The sequence below is a fragment of the Ambystoma mexicanum genome, chromosome 9 (assembly GCF_040938575.1).
Source record: "Ambystoma mexicanum isolate Mex_15411 chromosome 9, UKY_AmexF1_1, whole genome shotgun sequence".
NCBI lineage: Eukaryota > Metazoa > Chordata > Amphibia > Caudata > Ambystomatidae > Ambystoma > Ambystoma mexicanum.
Genome location: NC_090931.1, coordinates 275217210 through 275243092, shown reverse-complemented (window position 1 = coordinate 275243092; position 25883 = coordinate 275217210). Strand labels below are relative to the sequence as shown.

The 25883-nt window shown below is 44.6% G+C and overlaps 2 protein-coding genes across 8 annotated transcripts in view; one reads left to right on the top strand and one right to left on the bottom strand.

Moving 5' to 3' along the window:
• NF1 (neurofibromin 1) overlaps positions 1-25883 on the bottom strand; it is a 3279657-nt gene that overhangs the window by 1273681 nt on the left and 1980093 nt on the right. For all 7 annotated transcript variants that reach the window (XM_069614617.1, XM_069614618.1, XM_069614621.1 and 4 more), the window contains one exon: positions 12133-12243. In XM_069614617.1, coding sequence (XP_069470718.1) covers positions 12133-12243 — 111 coding nt within the window. The remainder of the gene's footprint in view (positions 1-12132; positions 12244-25883) is intronic.
• On the top strand, positions 1716-10035 carry OMG (oligodendrocyte myelin glycoprotein). Its single transcript, XM_069614612.1, has 2 exons — positions 1716-2327; positions 3421-10035. Exon 2 carries the CDS (start codon positions 3427-3429, stop codon positions 4720-4722), a length of 1296 nt encoding a protein of 431 aa, XP_069470713.1. The 5' UTR covers positions 1716-2327; positions 3421-3426; the 3' UTR covers positions 4723-10035.

Below are 25883 nucleotides of genomic sequence, written 5' to 3'. Positions count from 1 at the left end.
AGTGTCCTTTTGTGGCTTGTAATAGTCCTTCAGGTGCCGAGGAGCTGTTGGCGACACCACCACTGCTGTGCAAGAAGAGGCTCGTGAGTATAGAAGATCTGAGGCCGCTTCTGAAGGAGCACCCTTTTATAATGTCCTTTTCTGTCTTTCTGGTGCCGAGATGCTGTGGGCGATGCCGCCGCTGTTGCACGTGCGGTGGCACGTAAGTATAACTGAATTGTGGCCGTTTCCAAATGGGCGCCTCTAATAATGTTTTTTCCTTCCTTTCAGGTGCCGAAATGCTGAGGGCGATGCTGCTGCTGCTGCGCGTGAAGAAGCGCGTAAGTATTACTGAATTGTGGCCACTTCAAAATGGGCACCTCTAATAATGTCTTTTCCTTTCTTTCAGATGCCGAAATGCTGAGGGCGATGCTGCCGCTGCTGCGCGTGAAGAAGCGCGTAAGTATAACTGAGTTGCGAACCCTTCGGCTCAGACACCACTAACAATGTCTTTTGTCTTCCAGGTGCTGGGATGCTGCCGAAGCGAAGGCCGCGGTGAACTCCGGTGTGATCACGGATGGATAAGGTAAGCGAGCGCAGCTGCGAGCGTGTTGCCCGTTTTCTAACCTTATGTCTTTATTTGCAGGTTGTCGGAGACTGGACTCTTGTGGCTGAATTCTGGTGAGTAGATGTTCCTGTGCCTTTTCTTCATCCACAGGTTGCTGCTCGAGAAGCTGAGGGTGTGTCTGGACCTGGAATGCAGGAGCCGACTCGGTGAGCGTCCTGCTGCTGTTGCAGAATAACGCGAAGCACGTGAATTCTATCGGGCGTGGTTTAAATAGTGGAGAAGTGCTTTGGTACGTATTCTTCCTCCAGCCTCACCCAGGTAAGAAAAGAGTTCCAGTGTCAGAGGATTAGCATCAGCCCCACCCAGGTAAGAAAAGAGTTTCTGTAACAGAGGATTGGTCCCTCCCAGCCAGTGGATGGGACTTCATCCAGCTTGGATTGTTCTAGGTGAGTATGCAGCATGGTCTGCCACAGGTAAGTCCACCCAATCACTACTGCACACTTTAAAAATATGAGCCCGGCGCCCATGGCGCCGGGACTGTGGTTCCTTATGAGCCTGGCGCCAGAGGCGCCAGGACATGGTCCAAAGGGCCCCTGTAGGGGTCTGCTGGAACCGGGGGTGTGGATGATGAGCCTGCTTCCGGGGACGCTGGGCCAGTCTTGGCTCCTCGGGAGTAGCGCTCATGACAGGCGGTCTAGGCCGCCCAGTTCACTGCAGCCCGTTGATGCCAACTCAACAGTGACGTCCTCTATTGCACTGGGTGGAGGTGTAGCCTGGGTTGACCAGTTCTCACTGTTTGGGCCAAGAGGTAGGGTTTCTGCCCGTAGGGGCTGCCTGAGGCCCATGCTTCCCTCTAATTTCCTCATTTTAGAGGAAGGAGCTGGGTCAGTGATTGCTTCGAGAATGTCTGCATCCGAGATTTCTTCGTCGATGACAAGTTTTCTTTTGCCCAGACGGTGGTCTTCACGGGTCCACTCTGCCTGGCTTTATTGTTAATTTTTTTTTTTTTTTGTTGCGTGGAGTTCAGTGTGAACTTGTGGGTTAATGAATTTATGGTGATTTCTTTGTTTTTTGGTGTTGTGTTTTTTTCTTATTATTTTTTTTTTTTGTTAATGTTCGGGTAGGATTGACTTTCTGCTTAGATGTCGAGTGGCCTCGCGTGGAGGGTGGCGTGGGAGAGGGAATGCTGTTCACCTCCTCGATCTCTGCCCAATCCCCCTCCATTATCAAGACTCTCTCGCCGTTTATTAATAATAAAAACGATCTACTGAAGTCGGCTAAAACGTGATCGATGTAAATGTGGTCACTGAAATCACATTACTTTACCATGTATACCGCGCCAACACACCCAAGGACCTCGGGGCGCACTCCGTGATTAATTTTAGAAAAACTTACAATTGCATTGATCGGATCAGACGAACCAGTCAAGACTTAATCACGAACACATTCATTATAATGCAACGCAAACAGTGGGTGGAATTGACACATGCGGATGAGGAGCGCACGCACCTCCCTGGCCAATGACAGCACAGATGGGTACAGTAATCGGAGTGGGGGTAGAATCAGCATTGTGCCGAGTATGCGCTCCTCGTGATAAATTTGAGTCAGCACCAACGACAGCTCTGCAGTCCTCCAAAATGCTGCTGATCAGCTGGACGCAGAGCCCCGGCGTCTAGCATCACAATGCAGCGGAGGGAGGCACGCACGCTCCAGAGGGGGACACCGTGGTGAGGTGACTGCATTCTCCAGGGAAAGAGAGGGTGCACCGGGAACAAGCAAGGTACGTAGTGCATGCTTTCCAGTGGATGGAATCCAATGTGCCCCGGCTAAAAGCTCGCAATAGTGGAGCCCAGTCGCATATGCAATGCCAACACTTCTTGCATTCTAAGGATACTTGGTATGTTGGCAATTACCACGTTATCTATCAGTCATGCAAACCATTTTTTGCACTACATATTTTATTTTCTGATATGACGAGGAAGTCCCGATTTAGAACCTTAACAATCCTATCGATGTGAATGGGGGAAAGTGCTTGCAGCGTTGAAGTTTCCATTTAACCGAAATGATGGAGTCGTTTTCGTGCATCGTATTTCTTACTTTCTGGGAGTGGGGAAGTGGGGGGCGGATTTCCGACGCAGTGAGCAGCCCCCTCCCACACACATGCACACGCACCCTTCGGTTTCGTCAGGTATGCAGCTGCTCGCCAGTGCCCTGCCTTGTGGCTGTGCACATACATGAACCTCTAGATATGGGAAGGAGCCAGGGCGAGCCGCGCTTGGTAAGGGGGGACCGCAGGCACTGTGCACTGAAGAGTGAATGCACCGAATGCAGCTAGGTTTCATTTGAGCACCACCGCATTGTAGCACTGCGTTTCTGGCTCCGGAGAACACGCAGACTAAAAGGTTTTGGGAATGGAGTCTGAAAAATGCAAGGGGCTTAGTTAACTGGCCCTTTTAGAACATCATAGCGCCAGGAACCTATCGGTGCCATGCTGGCGAATTAAACTATGTGCCATTAGACAAGGCTTCTTAAAGCATGGTGAGATGGGGTAGCAGTGGGTCAAAGAGGCTAACAAATGTTTAGTAACAGTGCTAAAAAAACACAGCCGTTTTCCTTTGCTAATTACAAGAACCTCAAATGTGTAATACCTTATGTTTTCCATACATTTGAAAAAAATGGGCTACCTCGTCTTAGTGAACACATTACCTTTTTCATTTTACGTGTGAGGTAAATCGCAACTAAGGGCAGTTGATACCATTTCTTAACAATGAGAACGTACGTCACTAAATTAAAAGTTTATTAGAATCCTTTAATGTTAGTCGGTGCTCACCAATTCAGCAAGTTTGTGACATGTTGTGTATTCTGTTCTCCAGGACACAATGGAATGCTGGAACCTGAAGACCTGGCTGGGGCTGCTCGTGGTGTTGCTCGCCACTTGCACTGCTCTGGCCTTTTGCCCTCTGGCCTGCTCATGCTTTCGAAGCAGCAGGCATGTTGACTGCTCGGACAGGAACCTGACCACACTGCCACACGGGCTCCAGGATAACATCACCCATCTGAATCTGTCCCATAACCATTTCCTGAATCTGGACCACCAGCTGACAAGATTCACCAACTTGAGAACCCTCGATCTGTCGAACAACAGGCTTCGGAGCATTCCGGTCCATCTGCCCAAATCTCTCTGGGAGCTGCGTGCCACAAACAACAACATTCGAGTACTGCAGAAACAAGATACGGCTCAGCAGTGGAACCTTAAATTGCTGGACATTTCTCAAAACCGCATTGAGAGGGCAGTTCTCATCAACAACACTCTGAGCAGTCTGAAACTTCTCAATATGAGCAGCAATCATCTTTGGACCATTCCAACAAACATGCCCTACAAAGTAGAGACTGTGGATCTATCGCACAACTCCCTAACACAAATCCTTCCAGCCACACTGGCGAGGCTATCTTCCCTTGCACACCTGTACCTTCACAACAACAGGTTCACGCACATCCCAAATGGCTCCTTTGACCACTTACCTCAGCTAAAACAGATCACTCTTCAGCAGAACCCCTGGGCTTGCAACGAAAAGGAACAAATCACCTACTTGTTAAACTGGACAATGGAGACATCGGCATTCGTGATGGGATATCTGTGTCCAAACCAAACCCTTTCCAGCTGGGACATTGCACAACTCACACCTGCACCAACCAAGGGCATGCACCTTCTTACTGATAGAGGACAGGCAGGTGTAACTACTGAAAATAGTTCTCTAGGCAACGAAACGACTAGGCAAACCCAAATGTATAAACAAATTCAGGACATTACTCCAAGCGAAGCAAGTACATTTTTAATAAGCACAGAAAACACTTGGCTCGAGGACCAAGGGTCTGCTACCGAAAGCAATTTCTTTGTGGAAATGGCAGAGGAGCCTGACCTGGTCAAAGACTCAATTGTAATAAACCTAAGCTCAAACATTGAAAAACAAGCCTCTACCATAATCACTTCAAAAACTGCAAACGGAAATCCAACTAAACTACCAGACAAGACACCACAAAGCACAACTATGACTCTGGTGAAAAATAAGCCAACTACTAACGTTCTTAACAGCCACACACGCTCCTTGGCAAGTGGTAGCCAACACTTCCTCAGTATTCTATTTATGCATGTATTGGTACTTCTAATTTCTTAAATCTTTGCATGAACTTTATATGTTGAGCATCAGCGGTCTCAAACATGTAGGTTGAAAAACAATACCAACTTCCAGTACATCAGTAAACAGCTGTTTAGTGTATGATGCACAGACGTACTGTCAGCCGCTACGTGTTTCCAGTTACAAGAACATACACTAAAAAGCTGTTTCTGAAATGGATTTTAATCCATGTTCAACGGATATATTTTCGTACGAAAGAACCATGTACATAACGCCATGCAGATTTACAATGTGTCAATATATGCAAACGAAAAAGGTCTATGCCTGCGTGTGCTACATATGAACTAAAAAAGCATGACTGATGCCTACAATATGTATTAACATTTTTTCCTATAATACAGTACTCCCAGGAGGGAATGAACACACTTTACAAAGTTATTGCGGGCGCTTATATTTTCCTCATCCCACACAATGGCCTTGGAGCATCAGAGGACAGTCATTTTCATTGTATTGTTCCATCCAGGCCTGGGCGAGATAGCACATACTGTGTGGAGCTAGCTTTGACATCTTCAGATGGAATGAGACACGAAAGGGTGCAACAGTGAGTGTGTGCCATGGGATGGAAAGGCATGGCGTGATGGGCCGAGGTTTTGTGTATTCCTCCTTTTGCATTGGTTTCTGAAGGTGAACTGGGACTCAAGGAGGCATTGGATGGCGAACAAGAGTTCCCGTTTCTGGGGAGCTTTTTACAGCTGCCATTTGCATTAGTGTAGGTACGACAGCATGGGGTCTTCAGCAGCACGGCTAGGGTGGGCTCAAGTCCTCAGCTTTTTTTAGATTTAGCTTGATTTAAAAGGTTGCATGAATGCAAAGCAGTATGTAGTTTCTTTTCTCAATAAGTACCAGAAAGGGAGTGGAAATAATGTCTCAAGTGCCATCCAAGTGAATTTAGAGGAGGTGTGGACGATGAAGATGATTTAGGAAGATTGGCACCTGTTTGTCAACCTTGTACTTGACATTAAGCATGACCCCTTTCAGAGAGGCAATGTGTGTGCCAAAGAGTGTCGTTTGCTCCCTCGCCTTGACCAGCTGAAGTATTTAAGGAAGATACACTTCACGTAGATTCATTCAACTGCCTGCCCAATGCATGCACCCATAGGACAAGTAAGCGACTTCCAGTTAGGCGGTACAGGCTGGCTACACACTCAACTGTGGATGCGGACTCTGGACACCACAGTTTTAATTAAAGATTCTGGAGTTGGCAGCATTGGGTGATCAAATCATGACTTTCTGTGCAGATGTTCCTACCAAAATGTGGGCTGCTCGGGAACGGACTAATTTATCTTATGCCAGCATATGTGAAACTGTTCCAAGTGCAAAACGTTAAGTGCTGCCCTGAATTCACTTGCATTCATCCTGAATCCCGTTTATAAAGTACGTATCACAATAATGTCAGTTGGAGAAAGGCTGTTTCAACGCTGGCAATAGTATTGTATATAGCTTAAGGCAAAAGAAAGTGAGCGACACATGCACACATCGTCTGATTTTTCACTGAAAAATTTAAGAGGAATGTTAATGCGCGTTGCAACCTAGGAGTAGTTGGCGTCAAGAGACTGAAGGGGTTAGTTACACTGCTTTCAAGTGCACTCTGCAACATGGGCTGCCTTGTGTCCCCTTGGTTGATGCAGCGCCATCGTATCGTGTTTGACGGCGTTTAGCTTTTGCGCCGTTGGCTAATTCGATATGCCTCGCGTACTGTCTTTTTAAATTTATGATGAAATGTGGCGTTTCCACACATCCGCACAATGGCCTGGTTAATGTCGCAATGCTTCTTTCCACAACAGCCCTGAGTTTGACGTTCGAGCAGTGCAGCACAATCTCCCACTGCAGGTCTTTGTTCGATGCAAAGAAGTCCGCTGTGTTTCCCCTTTTAGGCCTACAAAGATATGAGTGCGGCGGCTGACCTTCAGGTTCCCGTTTGTTAGGATGCTGGGCTGTTAATTGAGAACTCCGTCAAGCTGAGAACGGCCCGTCTTCTAGAGGTCAGCGCATACATTGTATCGCACGTACTGGCAAATGAGTCTGCCACTTTGAAGACATCAGCTGAAGTTCAGTGAGCAATGCGCTGGCTGGATTCATTCCCACGGCGTTACGGTGGATGGGCAGAGCAAGCACATTTATTAGTGCCCAATGGGTACAGGTCACATTTCCAATCCAAAACCATCATTTCTCAAATTCCCCGCTTTCCTTTTGAAACTCGGTGCATTTAGTGAATGTACTGTGTCACAGCACTGGGCCCCACTACACCGGCCAATGACCGCCCTGGTTAGTAAAAACTTCAGCAAAGTTGCACATCCCAACCAAACAGAGGAATCAGATACACATTTACTAACTGCTTTATTTAAACTGGTTTAAGTCGTCCTTTGAATCCCATCAGTCATACAAACAGCACACATTTCAAGACCACCCAAAGACTCATTAAAGAGTATCACAGACGTCTTTCAACATCAAAAACAGCGCTCTGTATTCGCAGGAGCCAATATGGCCATGCCAAATCGGGCCGCTGCTTTGACCCAGACTGTATGCTGACGCTTCTGCATAGGAAAGATGCATGGCCCTAGAGACAGCATAGCAGGCGGCCAGCGGGGTGAAAGAAGGGTGAAATGCGACTCTTGTCTCCTTAAAGGATGGAACACTAGTTTAGACAATTGCACATTACTGCCAAGCAATGCAGATTTATTTTCCTTAAAATGTGCCTCAAAATATGGCACACACAAATTGTGGGTGAAGAGAATGGGGCAAGAGGTGGAAGATCATTTCTACAGTGTCAATATGCAGTTGGAATATTTCACTGTTGTGCAAGATGTGCAATAGTTAGCAGGTTGGGAGACTCCCAGCCATTTGCCTTCATATCTATACAAACATCACTTTGCTAAAGGAGCCTCGAGAGTGTGGACTGGGAATTGACGACGCAAAATCACTTCAGACTGGTCTCACCCAATTTTGAACAAGAGTTCTGATGCACAGCTCCAACTATGTATGGATCTCCTGGAATATTTTCTTCATCAACTCCCCATACCCTTTCAAGTGTTTCCTTAGGAGGACACATTCGTATTATTGGGACATGCAGCACCTTACCAGATGTCAATATCCAAGACTATGGGCATGCATTGTGTGGATCGTGGGCACCGAACCAGCATGTCCAGAGTTCTTGAATCACGCAGGATGTGGCATTTAGAATGGGCCACAACAAGATTCTAGTAGGAATGCAAGCACTGCTCTGTAAACTCACATGGTGCAAACTAAAATGGTGGTAGCACAGATCCAGCGCTAACTTGTCAGGAAAGAAAAAACGAAAAGGTGAAGATCAAAAGGGAGAGGAGGATAGGCAACTGGGCAGTGACATGCAATGGATTCAACAATATTTTGTCATTTAAAAAAAAAAAAAACTCTTCTACTGCACAATTTCTGGTCTGTAGCTAATGCTCCCAGCCCAAGAGCAGAACTAAGAGCATGTAGACGTGTGTGGCTTATTTGGGCAGAGTGATCAAGCTGCATTAGTTCTTAATGGGACATATCAATCACAATCACTGTGCTGATAGCCAACACAATCAAGGGATACCTTTCATGCTTGAAACCGCAGGGAAGGAAGGTCAACACCATCACAGAAAACAATGCAGTTTATATGACATCATCTGTACAAGAGACCCCGGGGGCGCCTGCTGGTCTAGCCAGTATTAAGGAATGATCAGAACAAAGATGTATTTATCGGATTTCACAGCATCCAATCAAGTGCTAAGCAACAACTGAAGACATTAGGTCGGGATTTAAAGGTTATATGCAATGGCTAACATTCATTCCTTTCTCGACATTTAAATACACATGTAACCAAACAATTTTGCCTAATTTACAAAATTGAAAACAGTACAGCATCTATACAGCAAAACTTCCTTAAAAATAAAAATGTATTGCACAAATTAAATGTACCCACTTCATTACTATGGAAAACACGAGCATCACTCGAGTTTCTCACTGTACTAAAAAAGCACCAGATTAAGCGAGGACACTGACAAAAGGTATAGCCAGTTTCCCTTTTTCCGGATGCAGAATGTCATGGTACACTGCCAGCTCTCACATATTGCTAGTCAAGGTCATCCTGAAATGCCCTTCCTATTTTACTGTGAAAACGGATTAAGTAACCTTTTGCTGGCTGAGTTCTACCGCTCTCAGCATCTTCCGTCTCCCGCACTTTGGACTTTGGTCTGTAGGGACCTACCCCAACAGATCACGTTTTTAGAAACACAACCTATTAATATTAACAGCTTGTGTATCTTCTTTTCCAAGTATGTCGACTTAAGGGGGAAATCTTAACAGGCCGAGCAAGTGACCTTGTGCTAAAAAAGTCATACAGCTGAAAGATTCGCATCTCTCTGATTTAACAGTTCTTAGTTGTTCCAGGTCAAATATCACATTGTAGCAATTCCCAAAATGGCTCTCAAACGAAACAACTGTTGCCTAGGGAAGTTACTCAAAACTACAGAAATAAGGATTACAAGGTTTCATTAAAGGGAAGTAAGTGTTTGAGAAATGTTTCACAATTAGTAAAGCGATAACTCAGATCAGCACTTGAGATTACCATGAAAAAAGAGGCAAACATCCTAATTGGGATGATTTCAGTCATCAATGTACTATTTTAAGCATTGCTAACCCAGTTCCAAAAGGACCTTTATGAACAAACATGTAGATATTTGTAATCCACCAAGAGGGTAATTTTGCCATCAAACATTTCTCCCTTCATACTGTGTATTGGATCATGGCCACTGTCAAACCTGCAATGTGCGGTATCACCCCATAATTGCACGGCAAAAAATGCCAAACACAAAAATGCTGAATTTCCAAGTGCACATAGCCACACAATTATATGGCGGAGTGGGAAGGTGGGGGTGGACGTGTAATTGCAGTGACATGTGCGAGAAAAACATATTCGCGTTCAGCATTTTTTTTTCCATAGCAATCACAGAGATCCCAAGGTTCCATCCCAAGGTTTGTCATCTTTCCCAGAGCTTGCGTGCTTGTTATGCTAATGATCACTTTTCCAGGATACAGCATCATGGTATGTAATGATAATTCTTCAACTAGGTTTATCTTGCTATCCCCATCCGACCAGGTTACGTGACCCTTCATTCACTTTACGCAATGCCAAACCGTTTTAACCCTCTTCATGGAACAACCATGGAAAACGCATGACACTGACTGGGTAGTAATGTGTCATTTGTGTCCTTCTTGTGGAAATAGATATTCTAATCTGTTTTTGTTCTTTCTTTTTTAAAAAAATAAATACGACCTGAATAACTGGTGTCATTGAAGTCTAGAATACAATGGGAGCCAATTGAAAAAGACTGAAGAAAGCATTCACAAATCAATGTATTCTTTTACATGTACAAATATACTCAAAATCGTTCTGCCTCTACCAGACAGGCCACTGTCCTAGCCACATTGCTAGATTAGCATTGGTTACGCTATTCAATATTTCCGAAAACGTTATTTTCAGCAAGTGAACGTGTATTTGTCGCCCCTTCTTCACGGACAAGCCTCTTATGCGCTTTCTCCAACGACTGGCGGTGGCTTCAAGTAGCATACTTAAAACTTTCATTTGCACAAGGTTATCTAGACAAGAATCTTCTTGAAAGCTCATTTCAAAATACAATTAAGAGTCTGGTATGGTTCTTCCTAAGCGAGCACTGCGACGCAAAAGACCGTGTGCCAAGGAAAAACAAGACTCTAGGCCTCACATCAGTTTCCCACTTGAGCTCTCCTCTCACACGATTTTCCACACAGCCACACAACGCAGGACAATGCAAACTGCCCCACATGTGTACAGATCACTGGTAAGACACACCCGGGTCTCAGTCTGCACTAAGCAGGCTGCAATCTCGGGCTTTGCTGCTATACACAAAGTATTTAAAAGCAGTTTAGCTTCTATGGGCGGATAATCCATAGGCAGCGAAAACTTGCTGTAAAACAAAAGGCACAAAGTGCCTCCAGTTTATGAAGTAATCTGCAAATCCCCGTAAACAGACGTTACAGCCTCTGCATTAAATCGGTGGCACAACCGAATACAATTCTTAGCCTGATCAAAAGTCAAGACTAAGACAATTGCATTTTATTCTACATTTCTATCACATTGCTAAGGGTACACTGCTTTCAGAAGGGGATTACTTCTCTCACTATGGTGCCATTTAGACTGAAATGTCCAAATAGAGAATTGCAATCCAGAACCCAACACTGGGAGTTCGTTTTATTTGTAGAAGTGATCTTCTTGCCTTCTTGTGTGCTTGGAACGCGGACATCACACTTCAGCCTGCACCTTTGGCTGGGCCACTTCAGTAGCATAACCATCCAAGTGTGTGAGGTTTCCCGTACACTTCTTTTGAACACATGGAGTCACTTTGAAATGTAAATATCTGAACCTTCAACGTTTACGTTTTTTTAAATATATAACTAAATGAAATTGAACAGACGCTCAAAGCAAGCTTGGAAAAGCAGAGTCTCCTTATGTGTTGCCAAAAGTAACAGCAGTATTAGAGAGCGCAGTGGCGGCCAATGTGAGCATTAAACAGTGGCCTGCCAGCGTGAACATAACGAGATCATTTGTAGGCTGGATTGCAGCCTTTTAAAGCGGTTTGTTTTTGTGATGGCAATTTCCGAAGAAAGATGAATGTCCATGAAACACGTTCCCCTCTGGGTCTACTAAAAGTCACGGCACCCTGATTCCAGCAGACTGTATTCCAGATCCACAAACGCCACCGTGTGCACTCAAGAAACTTGCCAATGCAGTCAATACATGAAGATCGCAGAAGCAGCAAAAGCATGTTACTTGTGGAGAAGATCTCACGATAGTGAGCAAGGGAAGTATACTGCAATATTCAATGAACTATCACTGAACAAAAAAGAAAGATACTGCATCTTAACCCTAGCAGGAGTAATAGAGAGAACACAGTGCATTTAACACACATTCATTGTTGGTACGTTAAACTGAGATCATATCGACAATTAATGAATAAACAATATTAAAACCATGACAGAAAACCTGTCAAAACCAGAAAGTCCAAGTTCTACACCTCCGGACAAGCATTTGCCCACAAAGACACGAATACAGAAAAAGGTTGTACAATTGCACATGCAACGCCGTTGAGAGGCACGATAAAAAGGAAGAAGACTGTGAACCAAACATTCTTGTTTTAACTTTGAACAACTAGAGCCGGTTTACTCAAGGTCACGTGTTTTAATACAATTGAAACAGACCACTTACTCATGAGACTATAAATGAGGCACGAGAAAGCAAAATACATGTGTAAGACACTCGGAAAGTGCAGCAGAACTAGTTAAACCTATACATCTCACAATGCCCCTGTATTAAACCACTTAAGAAAGGTGTGTCAAACTTACCGGCGTGCAATGTAATAGAAAACCGGATTCCCAGCCTTCGAAGTCCCTGCTTGATAGAAGATATTCAGGGTTTTCAAAGCTTTAAATTCCTCCTTTTCATGTACCTGATGCCTAGTGTAAAGAAAAATGACGTATGTGAAAAGGCAGTGGAACTTTGCAAACACCATAGGCCACATCATGAAAACTGTTCACCGTTCCACTATGGTCAACTCTAACATTCCATGTGGAAAGTTTCTTTTTCCACCAAGTAAGAGGTCTCGGTCCCAACAAGGCTGAAACATGTCTGGGGAGGCTTGGGGTCTTGTGAGAAGGGATGTGACCAAGCAGTTGGGGCTGGACTGCCCCTTTTGGGGTAGGGCCAAGCCTGATTTGCATATGGTCTTTGCCCCTTTGTAATGGCTTGGTAGGCAAAGGACGATGCTCTGGAGGGTTGCCCAGAGCAATGCGAGAGGTTAGGATTTCTTCCAAGCCTTCCAGCCATCACCTCTTTTGTTTTGCTGCAGTCTTGAAATGGAAACCCCAAAGCTTCATAGAGAGCGGAAGACTCATCAGTTCTGCCCAGCCATAAAGGGCAGTTCCTCTTCTCTGGCCTTTTCCTTCTACTTAGTCTTCCTGCGTCCAATCCACCTGCAAACGGGCTCTGAAGCACCCATTTGAAGGCATGGGTGTTCTATGAAATATTATACATGTTATGTTAGGCTACTGGGATTTATTCCGCATACCCCCACTACTTGCATGGTCTTCCCATCTCATAAAATTAAAAATACACCTACTAAAACACGTGTATATAGTTACAAAATGGCTGCATATCAACGCTGCCAAGAAGAGCTCACACTTTTGTACCACTGAATCAGAACTAGAGTAGGATGCACATTGGATACTGTGGTCACCTCAACCAAGGAACCTATTCTGCTCTGCACGGAGGAGTACTGCCAGCATTGTATTCCTTTTATTTTCGCAAAGTGCTTCATTGCAGGTACACTGGATTCTTTTACATCCAGTTACCAACACACAAGGCCCATACTGAGATTGCCTAGAAGACCCACCTTTTCATTCATAACAGCAGGTAGGTAGACTTGTAACTAAGTACCAAACTTGACCAGGGCAATAACCCTGCAATGGCATGCTGAGCGTCTACTGGATGGATGTATATTGCTCATGTAAGTAACAAGGCCAGCTCCTTTTTAAACCATCAATAAAAGGAGGTTGGGGCTAGGTACACTGACCAAACCACTAGTGTTTGCAATGGGAAGTATTCCATTTCATGTTTTTTTTTTATTCAGTCCATGTCATTACAGAGGGGAAAAACATACGTACACCAGTCTTTGTCCCATTCTGAAAGATGCAGTCCAGCCTAACTTGCGAGGTTATTTCAGTTCACCATAAGAACACAAGCAAGCCGAGATGTGTTTCATACTCATTTAGGATCATCGATAAGATGTAGGATGAAACCCACGGCAGAGCGTGCATGGAACCGATGTCTGGGCATACCCATTACAATAAGGGACATTTAAGAAAACAAAATGAATGATTGGAAAACAATTATTTTAATATTAGTGTCTTACACAATTTTGAAATTTCAATACAAGTTTCAGTATGCACTATTCTTCATGATCAAGTTTACCAATTGGGCATTTTCAACCCAAGTCCCAGCACGTGTTAGTTCATTTGATAGTTGGAAAAAGCCACTCCAAATTCCAGCATGCATTACTTTGCTGGACTTTAGATACTTTCAAATGTTTTAGAAACCTTTATCTACTGGTGACATTATATATTATTTCTCAACTTAGCCTTACAAATGCAGTGTCAATCAACCCAACTATAGATATGCTTTCGTAGGCTTTTAGAATGCTCTCTCCAGGTTGCAAGTATAGTAGGGATTTGGTTACTATATATTGTGATCTTCAGTGTCTTGTTTTATGTAAATATATAATAAAAAAAGTGTAGTATCTTTGAACTTGGCTTTAAAAATGTCTGTAGGGTTTAGGAATGGTTTCAAGTTTCCAGCGAGAATCAACTTAGCGTCAAACTGTTTTGTATAGTTAATGAAATCTCTTCACGTTCCACAGTGCTGCAGCCGTGGCCTTTAGCAATGCTACCTCCTTCTACTGAGCAGAAGGTATCTCTTTCTTTCTGAATATTTTGACAAATAATTTCATACAACGCTGCCATGGTTCCACTATGTGGAGTGTACCAACTTTAATTTACAAATGCTTTTATATGCTTTCGGCACACTCTCTCCTGGTTCCACTGGGCAGCATGCATCAACCTGGCGTTACAAAGGCTTTCATAGGCTTCAGGAAGTCTCCCTCACATTTTCCAGTCTGTAGTGCAGGTCAACATTGTTCTCTCCAACTGCTGGAAGGGTGTGGAATATTATCTCTGGTTTCGGATTGTATTCCCCTCTGGTGGTTTTTAGGCCAACCACACCTCCCTCTTTAGAGGTGCACTGCCTTCACCTCTCACCTTCTGGCTTCTCAATGCACTTTCCTTCTCCTACACAGTGTACCCGAGTACTTCCCACCTCAGGGAGGGCTCTCGCCTTCTGCATGTTCTCTAGGCGACTGTTCAGCTTGTTAGCACTGAAGCCTCAGCCAGTGTCCTGTCGCTGCCTCTGGTCTTCTATGATTATCTGCAGCAGACCTTTTTCCACCACTTCCTGGTATCTCTAGTGTTCTTAGTGGATTCCTGCTACTCTGCCTCGGATACTGGTTCCACCCCTTTGCTTGGCTGAGAGTTCCTAAAGGCGACCCAGACAATTAGCTTTCCAATCTGCATTTTAGTCAGGACTCCATCTCTGCTCACTGCTGGGCATGTGCCCCCCCCCCGCCCCCCCCACTCCATGGCCCGTGAGCCTTTTCTTCCAACTGCAGAGGCACGAGAAGGTCTAAAGTGAGAAAAGACTGCACGCCGTGTTATATGCTGCTCTGTGGAGAGCACTTCATCACATAAGCATCATGGGGGGGTGGTAACAGCTGGAAGACTCCAGCAAAAAACAAAGCCTGCTCCAGGGACCATTTACATTGAAAGGGGACTAAAAGGCAGAGCAATGAAAACATTACATTTATAAAGCTTACATCCAGCTTCTCCCATAGCTTTTGTCAACAAAGAATGGCTAATGCACATACAGTTTCCCTTTACCCCAACCCTCTTTTGAAACAGCCTCCTTCCCCCGCCCGCCATGCACAGCATGAGTTACAAATGGAAAATACATACGCGGTCACAGATGGGCGAGATACAAAAAGCTATAACATCTCTTCCTTCCATTAAAACAGTATCTATAAACTGATAACGAACGGTCGAGAATAAAATAAAAAGGCTGAATTGCTCCTTGTACCTGCTGAATTTGTTTTTTCAGATTTTGGGGATGGGGATTTATGAGTGCAATTTTCACGTTTGTGCAAAGGGATTCATAGCATTCCAATTGTGAGTCTAAATTGGGGTGGGGAAACCCACAGAAAACGTTATGGATACAATAAAATGCGGCATCTGCACACACGTCTGCTCACTTAAATTACCTTGGCAAAGTACCCATTTATGACTCCTCAATGCCTCCATCTTAAGGGCCCGAGAGGCGTCTACCCACAACTGGGCAAATGTGTTAACCTCAATTCCACCCGTTTCTCCTAGTGGTAAATGTGACTGAGCAGCCAAAACACTCAGCAGGGTCAGAGAAGGGTGGTAAAAGGAACAGTGAACAACTGCAACAGGGCAAGGTCTACAGACATTAAAATTCATTTACATCTTTGCCTTGCAGGAAAAAAGTTAATTTAGAATTACAGGTGCATAACTTTAAAGGGTTGGAGTTAAACGTCTTAGGAGGCAACCGAGCCAAGATATGGTCAACAGGTGGGTTCAGGGATAACTGAGAAGTAAGTCTGGGCACCAGGGCTGGCCAAGTGGGATAGTATGCTACAAAGTTAACGCTTGTTGTAAAGGGAATTAATTATTCCTCTCTTAGGAATCAAGGCTTGTGGTGTAAATACAGTAAGAAAGTGTTTGCACTTATGAAAAACCAACAAGCTGTCAAACAGTTACCAGTGGGGATGCTGCAGTATGGTGCAGCGTGTCTGGAGGCCAACCACGCAGGTCAAGTGGCCAAATGTTGCAACAGTGGCAAAGCAGTGCTAGTCAGGGAGGCGGAATCCTAGGGGTTTTTAATGAATGTTCGTTGGCTGTAGATTACTATGGCTACAGGAGGCCTCAGCCATTACCGCTACCTGTAACCTGATCTCAATTGTCTGGGCCTTCTACCTACTCTGGTCAGGCTTCGAATAGAAAGCAGCAAGGAGTCAAACAGGATGAGAGGCATCTTATCTTGGAGGCTTGTAACCCAACTGATCCTGCTGGGACATGGGTAGGGATCCCCCCCTCACTGTTCCCTCTGGTCGAAAAGAAGGCCGGAACCCACGGATACCAGCAGCGTTTCGCTTTCAGAGAGTGATAGTGGGTAGGTTTCCTCGGCAGAGTATCCACAAGATAGTTTCCAGGTTCACATTGATGTTCAGTGCTTTGGGATTCGTCCCAGCAATTGACAAAGGGTTAGACGTCAATTACTCCATCTTCTAGGAATGTCATAAACTGAGTGAGCCAACCACCCACAAATTACAATAATACATCATTTGAATCATTCAGCAGCCACCCAATCACTGAAGGTCAACACATTTAAGCTTATTCAGTCTTCTTGAGGGAAAACATAGGATGTGGGTATAGCCTTGAATCCAGACTTCCTATTCACATACTCGCCAGATAGGGTGTTGGCTGCCCCTGCTCCCAGGCTTTGTTCAGAGAAGTCAGTATCATATACACACATTTGTATCCCTTGTGCCGAATCTAGGGAATTCGTCCCCTCCCTTCAAAGGGGAGCCACCTCCTTTGGGACTAGGGAGGTGAGCCTGCTCATTGTAACAGCCCCCAAGAGTGCAGGTCATGCTGGGTCCCACTGGGGGTGATCTCTCCCCCACCCTCCCCTTGGAGGACAGGCCATCTCTTTACAGGAATGTGTCTAATCTTCCATTGGCCCATGAAGCTAATGTTTTTATTGGCTATATGGGGATTGCACCAGATAACTATGGGAATGTTCATGAAGTGGGAAATAGTATGATTTGACCCTTTTGTGTTACCCCTATTGTGTGAAATGCAGGACCAATGGACTGCTCTGTCTCCGCCCATGGATGAACAAAAAGTGCCTGTGAGACCAATCGATAGGGTGAGCAGGAGAGAGGCAAGCAAACGTGGAGGCGAGACGAGTAGGAGGGCCCGTCCCCCTTTGAGGTGGAATCAGGAAGCACTCCCACAAATATGCTTGGAGGAGCGAGAAAACCCCACAGAACGCTGCTCCCTGGAAGCAAGCCTGGAGCTGAAGAAGCTTGGCCCCGCCGAGAAGAGATGCAACCGCATGAACCGTGGTACAACCGGCACCTGCTGAGCCAATGTCTCAATACGAAATGATCGGAAGCACCGAAGCGTGTGTATTGATGCACAAAACAGAAGCAGAGCTGCGCAGTTGCCTTTCCCAAGGAACGCCACCGTAGCAATACAACTACGCAGTGTGTTCAGGTAACTGGACAGACCCAGATATACTGCAAGCTGAGGTGAAGCACTGAGGAGCCGAAGAGGGGCTGAGAGACCAGAAACCCCACAAGGTTGCGTGAAAGCCAAGACCCCAGGGAGCGGTAATATCCAAAGGCGTTCTGAACAATGGGGCGAGCCCCAATACACCACCAAGTCAGGGTGAGAAGGCAAAGCGCCCAAAAGGAGGTGAGAGACTAGATCGGCCACAAGAGGGTGTGAAAGCTGAGACCTCAGCGGAGAGAGAATCCCTCGGGCCCACTTGGACCTCCATCTGATCAACCCCAAGAGGGGGTGTACATCCTGAGAACCTAGGGCGGGGTAGGAGCCAAAGATGTTATTAATCAAGGCAGAAAAGGCCTGGCTACCCAAGGACATTTGAGAGCACTTTACTTTATACAGGACTAGAATTGAATAGCAGGCCAGGGGGCTTAGGGACATTTACTGCTCCACTGCAGTAAACCTCTAGGAGACTTATTGAATATTTGTGTTGAAACCATGGATCGGGCAAAAGGCCCAAAGTCATTGGATGGTGATAAGATTGGAATCCTGCTTAGGGCAAGAGATCTTTCTCGAATCCTGAGACAGTCTAGGGTGGGCCAGAAACCAAACTAGAATATACCATTTGAGAAACAAAGTGATTTTATGTTCCGATTAGATCTTCCTTTGTACTGGCAGGCTAGGATTAGAATAATGTATGTTTCTAGACTGTGGACAAACCATTTTGTCCAACATCCCGACATGCAACCTTTTAATGCTTTACTTTAAATAAAAAAGGGTAGTGCCTAGGATCGTAAGGCTGGTCCAGAGTTTTGGTACTGAAATAAACCGCTTGAGTTTAAATCGCAATGATTTGTCCGCTTCTGGATTCTGAATTGCCATACCCTTCACACAAAGGAAGTTAAGTTTAGATGTGTAAATCCTTCAGATATCTTTAGATGCACAGGAAAGCAATGTACCTTTTGGGAAAGCGAAACTGAGAAATCCCATCTTTCAGGGGGGTAAAATGCAAAGAAGTCTTTAGCAAGGTCTTGTATTAGGGAGATTTGTCAAAAAACCCTCTGGTGAATCGTTTCAAAAGACCATCAAGTGGTGACAAAACTGTGTTAATCAAGTCAGTTCAAACGTTGTAAATTGGTACCGTGACATATTAAGGCTTCACACTCAAGGAGTGCAACCATCTGGTATCAAAGTACAATTAGACACAAAAACAATAAAAAGAAATAACACAAAATATACTGCATAAATATATATTGTGAAAGGGGTTTGACCCGGTCAAGGGGGAACTGAAACCCCTCCCAAAATGGGGTAGGAAGCCTACCAGGGAATTCGCTAGAGCTGGACCTACCCCAGAGTAAGGGAGTTGTGGGGGTTACAGGTCTTGAATGGGCCTGACATGCTTTCAACATTGGTACTATTGTCTCATCATGCCTTTCAGACAAGTGCCTGGACAGTTATTTTCTTCTACTTAGAGGACCACATGCTCCTGCATCCACTCGTGTAGCAGCAGGGAAATCCATGAGAAAAAAGTGGGATGCTGAATGAGTGTTTCACTCTCCAAACGCCTCCAAACAACTGGGAGGAACACCAGCTTCCCGGGGCTACAGGAAGGAAATGCACAGTGCAGACACAGAGGCTGCAAACACCAAATGCGGGCACGGCAAACATTTGCCAATAAAACCCAGACCCTGAGGAAAGCATAGCAACAGATTGGCCACAATAAGTAGGTGTTATTGGGGAATAATGGGAAGGTGGCAGGAAGCACAGCCAAGTGAGCGCAGGTATAAAAAGGCCTGTGCTCACAAGCAGAGAGAAAGGATGTTCGGGTGAGGTCAGGAGGAGAGTGGTGGACGGACATTAGAGCAAAGTGCTGAAAATTGGTCAGATTGGGAAAAAGAGTATAGGTGGGGCAGTGCGTATTAGAGGCAGTAATCCATACCAAGAGAGAGAGTGGAATGACTATGGTGCGAGTGGGTGTTCCGACGTGCGATAGTAGAAAGAGGGTGTGGGAGATAGAAAGTAGGGTGACTTTAGAAGGCGAGATTGGTGGAAAAAGAGTGAGGGAGTGTAAAAAAAGTGCAAGTGAGTGAAAGAGGAGATGGCTGTAGAGGGGGAGGTTGGAGAATAGGAGGAAGCATCAGAGAGAGAAGGAGGAGAGTGAACAATTGGAGGAACAGAGGTGGGAGCAATATGAGAGGGGAGGAGAAAGATGAAGGCAGAGAGAGGGAGAAACAGGAGGTAGTAACGGAGAGGGAGAGAGAGAGAGAGACATACAGGAGGGAGAGACAAGGAGGAGAACAGGACAGAGAGGGGAGACCGGGGAGATGGAGGGAGTAGGCAAAGGGATACAGAAAAGAAGAAGCAAGAGTAGGGAAAGAAAGGTGTGAGAAAAAAAATGAAGAACTCAAAAAATAATAATTGTTGTCTGATAGAGATAGAAAAGGCTGTGGCCTTTAGGTCCTCATTTCTAAAGCAGGACAGAAACAGACAGTAATGGTCACCTGTCACTAGTCGTAACTTACAATAAGCCGGGGAGAAGGGAATCCAGGGGTATTGTGGAAGGAGTCCATAGGAGGTTGAGGAATTCTGAACCATTGAAGTGAATCCTTGGGTTTTTGTGATTATCTGTGATGATATACATATGCACCATCTACCTCACTGTAGACAACCTCATTCCAAGAATATATGGCTTTGATCCCAAAGGGGACAGGATCACTTTCCTCATCAAAAATGTCTGACATCCGACATATGCTGTCCTTCTGAAACAGGAATGTATTAAGGGGAAATGCTTGCGTCAAGTTAAGTGGCTGGGGGAAGGTGGAGATGCTTGTGGCGGGATGGAACCAAGTTCACAGGCAGAATCGAGCCCCCAGGCGTGCATTTGTAGCTCACACAAGGCACCTCAGCCAGCTTCACCAAGTGTGGTGTGAACTGAGGGTTGGACCCAAGTTGCCAGATCTCTTGGCAAAGATGTTCAACATCTTCTGCCTTAATCTGTCGCATTAGGCAGAAGTAGAGGATTTAGTAGGAAACTGTACTTGTATAGGTGGAGAGTCCTCAGAGGTGCTCCTGGAGTGAGAGCGATGACTCCACTTCCTGCAAGAGGAGGAAGAATGATGCTTAGAAGAGTTGCTGGAAGAGCGGGACCTCTTCCTATGCTTCTTGTCCTTGCAGACAGGCTCCTCCGCTACAATTCTCTTGGCCTTCCAGTCAGGAGACTTTGAAGGGGTCCTCTTACTACCTTTGTAATAGGAAGTTAAAAGCTTTGCAGCATGCTACACGAGTGTCTTCAAATGCATCGACTGGCAAGATCCTCAACTCTTCATGTCATGTCTTCCCAGAGGCAGTAAAGGCATATGCTGTGGGGATCCAACAGACATTTGTAAGCAGACCACTCAGGCCTTGAATTCTAAGTCCTTAAGAGGAATAGGCATGATGCAGCGAGAAGACCACCGCTTAACTAAGTGCCGCTGCAGAAAAGTACTGAGTGTGCAGGGAAAAAGGAATTGAGCTCATGGGGTGCAGCAATACCGGCATCAAGAACTTATACTGTGTGGGACATGCAATCGTGCAAAGGTGAATCCGATGCAGATTTGGGATCTGACCCCTGGTAGTGAAAACGTTTCCTAAGAGAGCTGGTGCTGTAGATCCATCAGAGATGATAACGCTGTGGGAGGAAGTTATCTATAAAAAAAAAAAGATTTTATTATTTCATTCATTACTAAGGACCTGGAGACTTCGAACTCTGACTGATGTCAAGAACAAAGAACAAAGATAATGGCAGGTTGACTGCCCCGAGTTCATGCAGGACTTCTCTTGCAATTCCTGCAGGCCTCATTGAAAGATCACAAAACTATCACCATCCCTTGTGCAGGAAGATAACATTTGGGGTAACTAAAGGAAGGTCTATAGTGCTCCAATAAATTGGCTTGCTCGTCTTTCGGCAACAAAAACAGCAGCAACAGAATCCACAGCCATGCCTTCTGAACAAAGAAAATAAAGGACCCCATGAAGCCAGCATCCCCAAGAAAACTCTAGCCAAGATTTCCGTGTTCACTTTGAATTGTGCTGCTGTGGTCTGAAAGCTTGCCACTCCTTCTGGAGGGGAACATAGAACACCAAACTCAAACCAGGAATGCCCCCTATTAACATAGGGAATGTGCGCTTAGGGGGTCACTGAGAAAGCATACTTCAGTTTGATGCAGAATCCTAGCAAACGGAGCATGTTGTCCTTGACCTCTCTTCTGACCATGCTCTCAAGTGGCAGTCAGAGAGTTAAAGATGGGCCGCTGCCATCAGCTTCTTGAACCCTAGGGATCAAAGTGTGGCCAACAGGAAGCACTGTAAACTAGTAATGCATTTTCCCAACGGAGAGTAAACATGCTGTAGTAAGCAACACGCCAAACATTCACTTTCAAAGCTTAAAGGATCTGAGCTCAAGTCACCATCTTGAATTAATTCTTACGGAAAAATCTTTTATGAAGACTTGGGCCCTATTGGGACATGTTCAGCCATATGTAATACGTTAAAGCACCGACTTTTCTGTAGTGAACACAGACAAACCTTGCTCTGTACAGAGAACATTTCTTTATGGGAGCCTTGCGCCTGTATGGTACGGATGTAGACTTTGTGTGCTAGTGACAACGCAGAGGAAGTGCACACAAGCAGAGGAGTGGGGGGGAGGCAAAAGGGAGAGCGGTGACAGGGATGGAGGCCCACCCTGTAAAGAGACAGCAGAGAGACAACAGATAGGAGGGTGATGCAGTCTTGAATACTTGACCATGTGTCTATGAGTCTAATATACAATGGTGCATCGCATTCACCTAAAGCAGTACTGAACTGTCACACTAGTCAACTATTTTTAAGACTCCCTTTCAGGTACACTAAACGGAAGGCCTTGCCGCACGAGTCTACAGTGAAAGCCGGCACTACCAAACTATCTGGAGGTGAGTGAGAAGAGCAAAAAATTGGGTCTGCTAGGGGCATACAGTGCTTCCAAGCAATGTACTTGTTCATGGAAGATAGATGCAGGTCTCTTCCATAATATCACTGGTTTAGCCAAAGCTGGTTGAATGAGAACAGAGCATCCTTAGATGTCTTGGGCTCCAGTTGATACATGAACATCCCTGTACACAGATAAGCCAAGTGAGTAGAACACTCTGGCTACACATACTACAAAGCCCTATGCAGTAGTGGCTCTCCACCTTGCCTTTTCTGTCCTGAAAAGGAGCAACCGGTTCTGGTTCTGGTGCTGGTGCCAGTGAGGGTGGACTGCTGAACAGTAAGCATGATAACCCTGTAAGCCTCCCATTCTTCTGAGGAGGAAAATGTTGGGAAGGGAGGCAGGTTAAGAAAGGACCATGACACGCAGTGAAGCATGTTTAATTATCTTCCGAGTTAGACCAGTGGCAGTTTCCTGGACAAGGAACAGCGCACACTGGCGAACACTGAAATTAGGAGTGAATAGGATTCTTCTTCATCCTCTTCCTTTTTCTTTTCCTGCACACCTTCCTAAGCCCTTGACAAGTGCTGGGAGCCAGGGTGTGCTCTGGAGTGGTCCTCTTGGTGGTTTACTTCTCTGGTGTGGATTTGTTCGGATATGTGTGTCTTGGCCTTACTGAGGGCCATAGAACCACGACCAACTGCTTCCTTACCAACTTAGGGTGAACCGATCAGCAAGATTCATACTCCTCCATGTCATGTTCCTTGCCTAAACACAATATGCAAGAATCACAGGGTAGAAACCGCTGATGTCTGTCTCCTACATTTCTTTAGGGCTTAATTCCCATGGGTAGGGGAGCAATGATGCAGGTAGTTCCTTGTACTGCGGAAAAAAGTAACCAAGGTAAAAAGACACCAATAGCTCCATAATCTACACCAAACACTAACTTCCAGCCTTAGAGCCACCCAAGAAGCATCTAATGGAGGAAGCTGCATATGGGTGACAATCAAGAAGATTCTGAGGGAGGAATAGATCCATTAGAAATAAGCCACTAAAGAAAGATGATGGTCAAAATGCAATTTTCATGAAAAGAAAATCATCCTTTCTTATATATGTCTAGCAGCTTAATAAGATTTACAAGATTGCATTTGGAAGATAAATCCATACAAATAGAAAACAAACTAAACATCCACCAGGAGCATGTCAGTTGGTTGACCTACTTTGTAAGGGTGAATGACAATCCCTGTGCCACTTGACCCTTACATACATTTCTTTAAAAGTTCAAGGTTGCTTTCACAGATGACAAAAAATCTCAGGAACAAGGTGGCCAAGCTTAGCAAAAGAGGGTAGAGCTGGGTACCAGTAAATTGTGCTGAAAAAGAAGGTTCTTAACTTGCTGTAACAGTGGGATGCCTGCATAAAATAGTTCAGTTTCCCAGAGAAAGGCAATTTAATAAAGAAATAGTAGTATGTCTGTCATTCTTTTCTTTCTTTTAAAAGGTTCCAAACTAATACCTATGTACTCTTCATGTGGGTAAATTGCTTTACCTACATGGCTAAACAATCTTTTTTTAACGCAATTCATGTTAAAGTTTTCACGAATCGCATGAATGAATGAGATCATTTATGGTCATTTACTGGTAATATTCAATTCCTTGAGCATGGTTTCTTCCAATTTGAAAGGTTTTGTTAAATGTTGTAACACATTTTGTAAAAAAACTGCGACACGTACAATGTAGGCTGGTTTATTGCTTCCAACTGCTTGCATAAGATAAGATGCTGCCACTTGAAATATTACCATAATTTCTAGACACTGCTGTTCAAAATAAACATCTGCAGTTTTGCTCTGCACTCAACTCTAAATTCTATTTATACACAAAAAGGTTTACATCTGTTTTGGCAGATACAATGAATTGAGAAACCTCATTCATCTGGACTGTTAACACATTTGTCAACAGCCATTGGAGACAACTGCATTGCAATCTGATGGCTCAAACTGTTCTTTAGCTACCTGTTGAGCTTTAGGAATCCAGACTATGTATGAGGTAACTAAGCTTTTAATAATGGTGAGATGAATTTGAACTGTGTATGGGGAAAAGTGGTTGAGTCTTGTTTTATGCTTGATTATAATGTATAACTTTTAAATATCCCCTCCCGATCGGCAAGTAAGTGCCAGTTATTTTGTTTTTTATTATTGTAGATTGTGACTTGTAATTTTCGGTATCTACTTTTATCTGTCTTTTATATAATTGGTGTCTTTGTAATGTTGAAAACGTGTAATTTATCTCTTTTTGTCGTTTAATGGAATTTTTTATACTTCCGAATAAACTTGTTTGATTGATTGAATTTCCAGAATATATAAGACACCAACGTTTAGCCAAACCAAATCAAAGTAGGGTAGAAGAGTGGTAAGGCTTAGACTCAGGAGGGGTGAGTGGTCTACAGCTACTAGTCCCACAGGAACAAGCAAATAATTCAAGTTAGTCTGAGAAGTAAACAAATATACAATGATTAGGTCTTTGAATACATTCTAAAAATATGGACACCTAAGCTAAGTAGCACTGCTAAACTATTATTGAATACATGGCTAAATTCACTATTGGGGCATTCTATTTAGAACCTCTACCCCTAACCTTTGAGAGTTGAGCAACATTTAGCATAATCAAACAATTCTGTCAATAACTGCGATAAAGCAAATGAAGAGTTAAAAAAGCAGTTGGTTCAAAAGCAGTAAATACAGGTAATTAATCAAGCAGAAAAATATGTTAAACACTTAGGAGCAATACTAGAACTAGATCCCTAACCCTTAGTAATACCAGTCATGACATGAAATGGGGCCTAGTGACCAAAGGTCACTAGTTCCACAAGTTATGCTGTTCAAGTAGGTTTACTACTGGATTGTGCAATGCCAGTGGTTGCGGTTTATTGTTCCATCAGGAAAAATTGAGTTGCATATCTTCCAGTCCCCACAGTGCTCTGGAAGTCTTAAGGGGGGGGAGGATGCTTGACCAGACCACCACCGATATTTGGCAAAGGAGAGATAGGGACATGCAACCCTATGGAGGCAGGAATAGATAGTATATCTGAACCCCTTACTCGGATTCTTCCATGGACCACTTCAGGGGTTTCTTGAGTTGTTGGGCCAACTTCCTTCTGCGATGTGTCCGGTCGAGGGAGATCCAGCGTCCATGGGTGCAGAAGTTAAACTTTGCAATTGGGCCTGGTTACTGAGTTTGAA